Raw genomic sequence first — 11,267 nt, 5'->3', positions numbered from 1 at the left:
TCAGCTGAACGTTTTCATGTTTGAATGGTTTTAATCGGTTGAAGTTTGTGGAACTAGTAGCGGTCCAACCGTTTTCGCTCCATCCGTTTTAATAGAAGTCGGAATTTTAACGTTGAATTCCCGGGAAAATATGAACGTTATGGAAAAATCTTAAAGTTTCCGATAATGTCCTAATGAAGCCGAATCAGAAGAAGTTTGAATGGTTTGAATCGGTTGAAGTATGTCGAAGATAACTGATGTTGAAAAACGCGGTGGAATAATAATAATAAGCAGAAAAATAAAGAATTCTGGTAGCAGAAGAACATAGGTTGTGAATGCTTGCGGCATTCACACCCAATAAACAAATAATAAAATAAAATGATGGGAAAAGAAGTAGTAAAAATAGGGGAAGAAAAAAAGAAACAAAAGGAAAGAAGGAAAAAAAGAAGGGGGCGGGGCTGGGGGCGGGGCCAAGTGAGTCGGAATGTCTAATGCCTTTATGACACTTCGTGTCTTTGACAGAAATTTTGTAAATACAGCCTGCCTTGTACTGTTGAGCTATTGGACCGATGCGCCAGTCACCTAGAGGGGGTAACGATTAATTACTGTAATTACTGTAGAGAAAGACGTGACAAGAACACAAAAGTGGTTTTTAAAAATCACTTTTTATTACAAGCTGAATTTGTTAGTTAGCTAGTGTTAGCTTAACTTTAACTTTGTTTTAACTTGTGTCCTTGCTCACAACGATGTCGGAGAAGCACACTGCCGACCTTCTGGAGTTGCTGAATTTAGCGATCAGGTCACCTTCACATTTTAACGTTCTTGCGCTACATGACCTATTTCAGGCCATTATTGGCAAGTTAAATGCGCAGGAAATTAAGACACAGGAGGGTGCTCCCCCGAGCACACAGGATCAGGCTCAAGGGGGCAGCACCAAGCAGCAGCTAGCCCCCTCCCCACCCAAGAGTCGCCCCCCGCGCCCGGGTGGCCTTAAGCAGGCACGGGCCCGCATTCAGACCCCTGAGGATGGCATGTCAATGAAGGTGGTCGTTTCCGATGTAGAGAAGTCCAAACAACGTATGGACACTCTGGAGGAAACCGTGAGAGACCTGAGTGATTTTGTTAGGGTGGAGATAAAGGCACTACATCAAGAGCAAAAGACAGCTCGGGCTGAGATGGCCTCCGATTTTGAGAAGTGCCACCATCGTATGGACGCCCTGAAGGAAACAGTGAGATCGGAAGTAGAAATTCTTAGGGCAGAATGAAACAGTGAGATCGGAAGTAGAAATTCTTAGGGCAGAATTGAAGGCCCTACACCACCAGCACACGACAGCCATCACAGAGATGACCTCCAATGTGGACAAATGCCATCACCATTTGAACGGCCTTGAGGAAAGATCCCTGAAAGGGACAGCTCAGCTCCACCGCCAAATGGAACATCTGAAGGCAGAAATCAAGGCCCTACACCACCAGCACACAACAGCTGTCACAGAGATGGCCTCCAATGTGGACAAATGCCATCACCATTTGAACGGCCTTGAGGAAAGATCCCTCAAGGAGACAGCTCAGCTCCACCGCCAAATGGGACATCAGAAGGCAGAAATCAAGGCCCTACACCACCGGCACACGGCAGCTGTCACAGAGATGGCTGCCGATGTGGAGGAATGCCATCACCGTATGAACGGCCTTGAGGAAAGATCTCTGAAGGAGACAGCTCAGCTCCACTGCCAAATGGAACATCAGAAGGCAGAAATGAAGGCCCTACACCACCGACAGACGACAGCCTTCACAGAGATGGCCTCCGATGTGGACAAATGCCATCACCATTTGAACGGCCTTGAGGAAAGATCCCTCAAGGAGACAGCTCAGCTCCACTGCCAAATGGAACATCTGATGGCAGAAATGAAGGACCTACACCACCAGCACACGACAGCCTTCACAGAGGTGGCCTCCAATGTGGAGAAATGCCATCACCATATGACCGGCCTTGAGGAAACAGTGAGATCCCTGATTGAGAGACCTCCAGCGCCACAGTACCAGCAGAAGACTGACGGTGCACATTTCTCCCTTGTGGATAAGAAATTAAGGGAGAAGTGTAGTAAGCTGGAAACACGTGTTACAGTGCTGGAGGAAGGAAAGGTGGAGCTTCAGGCCCAGACTGAAAAGCTGCATGATACCACCAGACAACTACATGATGACAATAGAAAGAAACAGAGCCAGATAGAGGACCTGAACGAGACAAAGGCTGACAAGACAGTTGAACTGGAAATCAAAGCACAGAAATGTGCTTTGGACCACAAAGTGAGTCGTCTGCAGCTTGACTCTGAGCAACTCCATTCCATGTATTATGAACTCCTGAACAACGTGACCAGCCAGGAGCAGGACTGGCACAAAATCTCAAACAAACTCTCCGCTGAGCTGGAGAGTAAGAAATCTCAAACAAACTCTCCGCTGAGCTGGAGAGTAAGTTGAACAGAGGTGAGTTAGACTCTGTTAAGAAGCAGCTGGATAGTCTCTGGAAGACCATTCTGGAGAAGCTGCAAGCTCAGGAAGCTCCACAGGGTGACATTGCTGCTGGCACAAAACAGCAGCTTGTAAACATATCTCACTGCCTCTCATGTGACAGACCTGTTGTCCTGAAAAGCAAAGAGGAAAAAGTGCTGCCATACCTACCAAGGTTCCCCGCACCCAAGTCCACCAGGCTTCAGAAGCACAATGCTGTGATGGGCAGGCAGGTGCAGAGCGTGCAGAGGCGAGTGAATCACTCTGACAGCAGCTCTACACCTATGCCATCTATTGCAATGACAAATTCCAACAAAGGTCCTGTAGTGAAAGAGACCTGGCGGCACTGAGGGGTCAGCAATGAGTGAATCATTGTTGAAGCAGGGCAGTGGTCAAGCCCAGTCCACAAAATCGTACCCCCATTTGTAGTTAGCAGTGACACCTCACAGTCAGGTTTTGTTCAATCCAAAACCTGGCTGTGAGGAGTTCATATTCTCCCCATGTGAGGGTTTACTCCGGGTGCTCCGGTTTTCCCGCACAATCTAAAAGTATTTGATTAATTGGCAAGAATAAATTAATAAATAAAATATAAAAAATAGTCAATTCAAGTATTCATGTGTTTATTTATGTCTTCCACCTTTAAACAACTCCCCATATACACACACACTACAACCATACATGCAAAAACTTAGATATTGGGACACTGCATATTTGGCCCCCGAGGGCCATTTTTTTTAAATGGCCACAAAATCAGCGCTAAATATGCCTGAATGTTGTAGAAAACTGATTTCATGACTCTTAATGATTGCCAAGGTGTGTTAAAGTTGATTAAATCACATGACCAATGTTTTTCCCCCTTTATTTTCAGAATGCTTTTTAATAAGCTTCTAATCTGAACAAATAAAAAACAAGAAACTACAAAAAATTATCATTCTGAAGCATGTTGGTAAACATTAGCTTTGATTTAGGTTATTTTGCACAATGATGTTTCAAGATTCATGTAATGTGATCAATGAGAATCTTAGGATGTGGCTAGCTAGTTTTAGGTAACACCAAATGGTGCCATGACCATAAAACTTTGCACCTGTTATGTCTCATCATATTTTAAAGGGAGTGAGAAAGGCCACTGATTTAAATTGCAGACAAGGAAAGACAATACTGTTTTATATCAATAGGCTGCAGTCTTTTTCTTTTATTTAACCCCTTATTCCTGTCACTGTCTCATAGCAACATTATTCTCATGACTAGTCCTGCTCTCTCTGTCTCTGTTTATCATGAGACCCCAGTGGTTCCGGGAGTTTAGGCTTTGCACGTGGGACAGTTGGTGAGAGTCAGCTCCCACCCACGCACACCCAAAAACAGGGCTAATTGAAGCATTGCACAGCTATGCCATACTGGCTTGAACCCCAGAATTGCCACGTATGATATATTTATTTTTGAGCATGCATTTAAATGTGGAGGCAACACTGGTTTGAGCCCCATGTTTTCAGACAACAGCTTTAACAGTGTAGTTAACGATGACCTGAGTCCATAAAGTAGTCAGTTTAACAGGTTTAGGACCTGTGGTGCTGTGGCCCAGGACTATTAGGATACACTTGAAGACTTTGGAAATGCCTCTAAAAGACTGAAGTCTGACACCCTCTTACATCTAAAAACAATGCAAGTTTTTGGTCACACACTTAAAGATTGTGCAAAGACTCAGGAACCTGCAGGGTCAATATATTTGCAACACTACAACTAGATTTAATTTGAGATTATTTGCCATCTTGTCCCTGGTGGAAAACAATATGCCAAACTCCCTTGAAGAAATATGACTTATAAACAATTCCTTACATGCTCGCAAAAACACAACTCTAGAAACACAGAATGAAGGGCATCGTATGTCGAAAGTGTACTTGTAGATTTTGCATCAATATAATCCATAAACCGTATTTGTGTAGAAACTTTACATTTTGGATTTTTGCTACCAGTTTGTTAGAGCCACTATTTCAGTAGGAGGAGACCATGCTTGCTGCTTCCTGTTTGGTGCTGGAGAGAGAGCAGCTATTGGTTGACAACATTGACCTCCTTGAATTTCAGTATTTCAATAAGACAAGAATAAAAACTTAGAATAATATTAAACATGTTTGATTTTGTTGGGGCGTAAAGATGAGAAAAAGACTGACTTATAACAGCCTTGACTGAGTTTTATGTCCACCTTACAGCAAATTATTGAGCTCATGGGAGCACACAGACTGAGGGTAAACTACCCCGATTTTATTTCAGCATTGACAATTGGTCTGTGACTATGGATTTGCTTGAAAGGTTGTTTGCTGTAGATCAGCTTTAGTAAGTTTGGCTCCACTACCACCGCTGACTTTTTTTACATTGAGCAGCAGACTGACCAGAGTGGCCTTAACAACTACCCTCATCGTACCACTGAGAAAAAGTTCCTTCAGCCAGTCAGCCTTCTCAGTGCCAGCTGCCCAGTTCTGGAAGTCATTACCACCACACATTCGCAATATTGAAACACACAAAGCCTTCAAACACACTCTAAATATATGGTTAAAGGATAATCAGGCCTGCGATCACAATCAGTAGTCCATACTAATCCAATAATTCTGTCTATCTGCTTGCGTGCCTCTCTGCCTCCATGTTGCCTGCTTGACTGCCTATCTGCTTGTCTGTTTTGCTTGCTTACATGTTGCTTAAATGTGCATTGCGTTTTGGTACACAACATGTTGAAGGTAACAGCAGCCATTTTCACACACTCAAGAGGTGTAAGTTTTGTCCTGCACCAACTCTGAATTGTGGCAGTGCTTTATGTAACAGTAGGAAATTTTAAAGTGTCTCTTGTCGCTCTGTGCCACATGACTTCAATCCCAACAACATTCCTGTTTGATATTCCATTAAACTGTGGAAAATCAGTTCTTCACTCAGTTCTTTCAGGCTGTCAAAGAGTTAGTGGTACATTGTTTCACTTAAGTAAAAATCCCAATCTGTAGCAAACATCACAGCTGGATGTACTTCCAACACAGTACACAATGTGTTCAGACACATTTTATAAACTCTCAGGCCAAAATCACTCACGTCAATCATCACAAGCACTACATGTCTCAGGATTATTCACTGTAGTTCAGCCTTTGGACTAAGGTGGCCCATTTAAAATAAGATTTCTTATTTGGATACGTCCACCATTACAAAAAATCATTAAAATTCCAACAGAACCATTTCAACAAAGACTGCAACTTCTTACAAAGAAAAAAAACAAGATTTAGGTTGTTAAATACAAGTATTATTTTTCTTTATACTGTAAATGTGCCTGCTGTCCCTATTTTATTAATTACAGAAACAATGCATTGGCAGACACTAATATTATTTTGACTATATTTACAAGGAATCACAAGCAATCCTTGTTTATAGCAGTTAAACTAATGTTCGTGTCAATTTTTGTATTTGTGCAGTCAAACACAACAACTTCTGTATCAAGTGACCATCGATCTCTTTTCAGGTTGAATCAGTCACTTGTATTTGGCTCAAAGTCTTAGATATGTAGTTAAGTACACTACTGGGAAACTATACCACTGTACTGCAACGGAAACAGTTTCCCGAGCAAGTAGGAGATTCATCCTCCTTCCTCCTCTTAAAGAACCTATGTGCCCTTGTGGAGAACTGTGGCAGCTCGTGGTTCAGTTAGCAGCATCTGGAGGTCCCTCTGGGATCAGTGACATGAAGAAGGTTATGATGAACGACCACGTGGAGGACAGAAAGCCTGTGTTTGGGGCGCTGTTTGGATCTTCTGCTCCTTCCTCCCCACTTTCCCCATCATCGTCCGAGCCATCATCCATCGCTCCCTCCTATAAAGGATAGAGTAAAACTATAAGAGGACAATCAGGTGCGATACTGTTTGCTTCACACCGACATGCAGTGCACAAGGTTGGACATATTTGACTGTGGAAGGTGATACCCGCTATGTAAACTTGAGCAACAGCTCCTAAATGCAAATGTCTGACCAAGTCCGACTTATCATATGCAGATTAAGTATTTCAAAGGTGTCAGTGTCCATTTTGTTCCCTCATGAGTAGGGTTGGGACTCGTTAGGATTTTAACGATTCCGAACTGATTCCGCTTACCGATTCCTACATTATAGTCATTATACTTGCTATACTTAAGCAAGTATATAATAAACATAAATGCAATCATACAAACACAAAAACTTTATTCTAACTGTTGCACAGTACAATTAGATGAAAATACACATTTGTGTGTGGTGTGTATTTCAGATTTAGAACTTGTATCATCTCCCTGAGAATATATAACAACAAAAAGTGATTCTCTGATTTCTACAGTAACACTATTACCTCAAATTAACCACAGCAATGTAATAAAAAATACTTACATGCATTCATGCTTGGGCACTGTTATTTACGTGACAACACCTGAACAGAACACACACACACATTGGCTCTTTCGGACCTACCGCCGCCCGCCTCCGCCTTGATTAAACGCTGAAAATAAAATAAAAGAGGGAGACTGGTGTCTCCTATTTTATCTTAATTTGTTATATTTCTCCCTCTCCCCTCGCTGGCAGCCTCGGGCCTCCCGCCGCCCGCTCCCGTCTCAAACACGGAGGTCTCAGTCTCCGCGGAGCACCCACAGCGCACGCCCGGCCTGTTAAATAGCCTGTAACCATAACAACTGTGTGACACAAACTCAGTGCTTTAGTAATTTAATAATGTCGGGCTTGGTCGGGTTCGGACAGAAATATGCGGCCCGTGCCTCGCTCTAATGGAAATGCATATGACTTTTTTTTTTTGTTTTTTTTAACAATCTAGGAACCGTTTGCAGGAACCGTTACTCCAAATGTGATGGAACCGGTTCCAGATCCGGAACTTTGGACCCGGTTCCAAAAAAGAACCAGATCCGGAACCCAACCCTACTCATGAGGTCATCATGTAAACTAAATCAGGGGTGAAACAAATAGACCTTTTTCACAGCAGACATCTTGTCATCATAGGAAAAGCGCAGGTGCTACTAATAACACTACTGATGGCACTGTTCTATTGAAGTGCTGCAGTCAGAGTGACAGTGAGCTATCATGAAGGATACAAGGATCCTGAACTCAAAGCAGCTAAATGGGATTCACTGGGACAGAGAGACTGGGTGGACCGTGTATATGGTGTAACATGGTGTAACATGGTGATGTTTCCTTAGAGTACATTTTCACTAACCTAATTTTTACTTTTATTCAAGTACATTTTCACACGGGGACTTTTACTCGAGTAAAATTGTTTTAAAGTGTCTACTTTTACTTAAAGGGATAGTTCAGTTTTTTTAAGTGGGCTTGTATGGGGTATTTATACATAGACAGTATATCAAATACAGTAGATGGCAGTCAGCATGCCCCCAATTTGGAGAAACAGACTGGAGTCCAACAAGGAAGCTAAGCTACGTACTGCTGTGGAGGGGTTAGCAACAAAACGTATTTTAGCCACCTAAAAAAGTCCCACCTAAAAGCATCAACATTAGTTTTTTTTTTACGATTAAACTTTTTTATTGCTTTTCCACCACTTGATCAAGCATTTTACATGTCAATGATATGTTCATTTACAGCAATACAAAGAAAGAAAGAAAACAGAAAACCAACATAAAACATAAAAGAGAACATGCACATTCCTCTTGACAATATATACAGTACCACATTTCCTCATACAACATTGCACTTCACATTTATCTACTGAGCATTATAAAATAATACACATACATCAGGGACATGCCACATAGATTTCAATTATCATGGCGATCCTCTCTATTCATCATTTCCAGATAGGGGTCCCAGACTTTTCTGAACACACTTAGACTGTTGTTAACCCTGTGAATAAGCTGCTCAAAAGAAGCTATTTTAGCCAGTTGAAGTTAGCCAGCGGGCTAAAGCTAGCTCAGCCGATGCTAGCTACCTCAGCGAGGTGGCACGAACACATGCACACACAGCTCCTTCCCAACAGCACAGAAGAAGGGGGAAAAGACACAGCAGCGGCAGTTTCCACGCCGCGGGGCACTGCGACGGAGGAGGGAAACAGTCCTAGTGCTTCAGGTGCAGTAAGGACCACCCCAAACATGAAGCCTGTGCTGCTAGAAATGCGCAGGAACTGCCAGAAGACTGGGCACTTTGTTGTCATGTGCTGCTCTGCTAGAGTGAATGAGGTAACCACAGTGGAGCAAGAGGCAGATCACAGTGGTGGACATTTTCTAGGTGAGATCACAACAAAGTACACGTACACTGCAGACTCCAATACACCACGGACTGTAAAACTAACCATCAGAGACACTCCAGTGACCTTCAAGATTGACATGGGTGCTGACACCAGCGTGATATCAGATGAAACTTACCACAAGCTCAATCACCTGCCCCAGTTAGCAAGTGATGACGTGGACTTTGATAGCCCTGGAGGAAAACTGGACGGTTTGGGACACTTGAGGGCTCTAACTAAGTACAAAGGCCGGCAATACAAGTTTATCATCCAGTCTCCAGTGAACCAGAGATTTTTCAGAGGGAGATGTCGGTGCTGTTCAGGGGGCAGGAAGGGGTTGAGGTGGACATGGACGATATTCTCGTCGCACAAAAAAACGGAAGCTGGCTGCGTTCTGTTTTGCCTCCGTGTTTCCGTGAAAAATAAGGTGGATAGAGTACGCTTAAACTGATGCTGATTTTTTTAGGTGGTTAAAAAACATTTTGTTACTGACTCCCTCCACTGCTGTACATTGCTTAACTTCTGTATCCACCATCCACTCTATGTAATATACTGTCTATGGCGTGCGCAACTGCTGTGACATAAGGGATGGGCAAAAATACATCAAAATCTATTTCCGAATAAAATACCAAATGCCCAACTTAAATTGTATCAAAATAAACTACAAAATGCACAGCCACAAAATTTATCAAAATAAAATACTTTATTTTTGTATTTTCCAAATATAAAATACAGTGCAAAAAAATGACTGGCAGCCTATGGGATAGAGAGAAGGCAATGTTTCAAGGCAACGTGTAAACAAAATAGTGTACACAAAAATAAATGCCGGCCCCAAAAAGAGGGCCGGGGCGAAAATAATAATTCTAGCCTAATAATCTGCCATCTGGAACAAACTGGACAAGAATATGATCAGAAACTCTTTTAGAGTTTGTGGACTGTGTGTGAAAACTGGTATGGTGTTAAACTTGGTGGAGAGGTACAACACGGTCCAACATGGAACCCATTACAATTTGGAGCAGATCCAAATCTCCGGTGAGGGCCATATTGAAGTTTGTGGCTATCCCAACTTGGTTTTTGAAAACCTTATACCCATACCTTACACTATGCCAAATTTCCAAAACTTGTCACCAAGTGCACAATTTTACACATACTTTTGTCAACCTTGTTACGTCAACCCTGTTACGCTAGAACGGTAACAGGGTTGATGAAAAATGTCCTTGGCAGCCATTACTAGCCATGTAGTGTGCATTCATTAGAGGCTTATATCATGTTATTTATGTACATTAAAATATTCTAACAAATATCTTTTTAGCGTGTCCTGTTGTGGAAACAGGGCTGACACAATAAGCTGAAGCTGATTTCACTTCCAGGAAATGATGCAACTTTCGGAGCAGTCCATTATCTCAGAAGGGGTGTGTTCATTAAAAGTAACAGGGTTGACGACTACCTGGCGACACGATTAAACTGATGTTTTTTACAACATTTTACATATATTAAGATTAAAACCCATTCATGAATAATGAAAGGACACTTGAGGCTTTAAATATAAGTTTATGTTTTATGATAGTTTGTCTTTTTTGGGCCTTAATAGCTAGTAAAAGTAGAACAATCATATTGAGCGACAGGCCATTTTTACAGCTTTTGAATGATGCTTCATACAAAAAGGTGTTTAAAACTCTTTGAAAACAAAATAAATAAAATTTTACATTGTTTTAATGTTACAAATATCATGGAAAATAAATTCTAAGAGTTTGGCGTTATTAATGATGATGATGACTTGGGGCAGCATGAAAAGCCCGACATTGAAAACCCAGGCCAGGAAGAAGAGCTTGGATGGTATGTAGAAATTGAGGACATCATTAGGGAACGTGATGATTCTGGGCAGCAGGAAAAGCCCCCAAAAAAGAAGCGTAAAGGCTGGAAAAAATGTATTTATAATATTAAGCCCAGGCACTGGGGTAAAAAGTAGAGGTCTCCATATTTGGCCCTGGTATCCCTGGGCACTGGGGCCAAATTTGGATGGGTAAAAGGTAGAGGATAAAACTTCTTGCTGTGTGCGGTTTTCTCTGGGAAGCTCCAGTTTCCCCACATATAAAAAAAACAAAAAAACTCTGGGAAGCTCCAGTTTCCCCACATATAAAAAAAACAAAAAAAAGCCCCGCCATCAGACGCTTACCAACAGCTGCCCCAGGTCTGCCTCCATAATTGGCCCCGGTATCCCTGTGCTCCGGGGCCAAAGTAACCCAGCACTACGTTACAGAAACAACTCAAGTTAGGTTACATTTTTTTAAGAGTGTAACACCGAACCCTGGCGTTGGAGTGAAAAACAGAAGCTAAAACTCGTGTATTTCAGTAATAGTTTGACATTTTGGGAATTACACAAACAAAAAATAATCTTTTAATGTCAAACTATTACTCAGTTAATTAAGGACAGCCCCGTGCTTATTGGTTGGAAGGTGTGACCTCACAGTTATCAATCTACCATCTGCCACGTGCTGTGGATTTTCTCTGGGTACTCCAGTTTCCCCCACCTATTTTACAACAATAATAATAATA

General features: G+C 42.1%; 1 protein-coding gene across 1 annotated transcript in view; it reads right to left on the bottom strand.

The window, feature by feature from the left end:
- Positions 1-5,244: 5,244 nt before the first annotated feature.
- LOC126383676 (homocysteine-responsive endoplasmic reticulum-resident ubiquitin-like domain member 2 protein) overlaps positions 5,245-11,267 on the bottom strand; it is a 30,365-nt gene continuing 24,342 nt past the window's right edge. Inside the window, exon 9 of the mRNA XM_050034272.1 lies at positions 5,245-6,317. Coding sequence (XP_049890229.1) covers positions 6,150-6,317 — 168 coding nt within the window. The 3' untranslated portion in view covers positions 5,245-6,149. The remainder of the gene's footprint in view (positions 6,318-11,267) is intronic.

Source organism: Epinephelus moara, chromosome 22, assembly GCF_006386435.1.
Source record: "Epinephelus moara isolate mb chromosome 22, YSFRI_EMoa_1.0, whole genome shotgun sequence".
In the NCBI taxonomy this organism is placed as follows: domain Eukaryota; kingdom Metazoa; phylum Chordata; class Actinopteri; order Perciformes; family Serranidae; genus Epinephelus; species Epinephelus moara.
The sequence above is the reverse complement of the archived record's forward strand: the minus strand, read 5'-3'. Positions and strand labels throughout refer to the sequence as shown.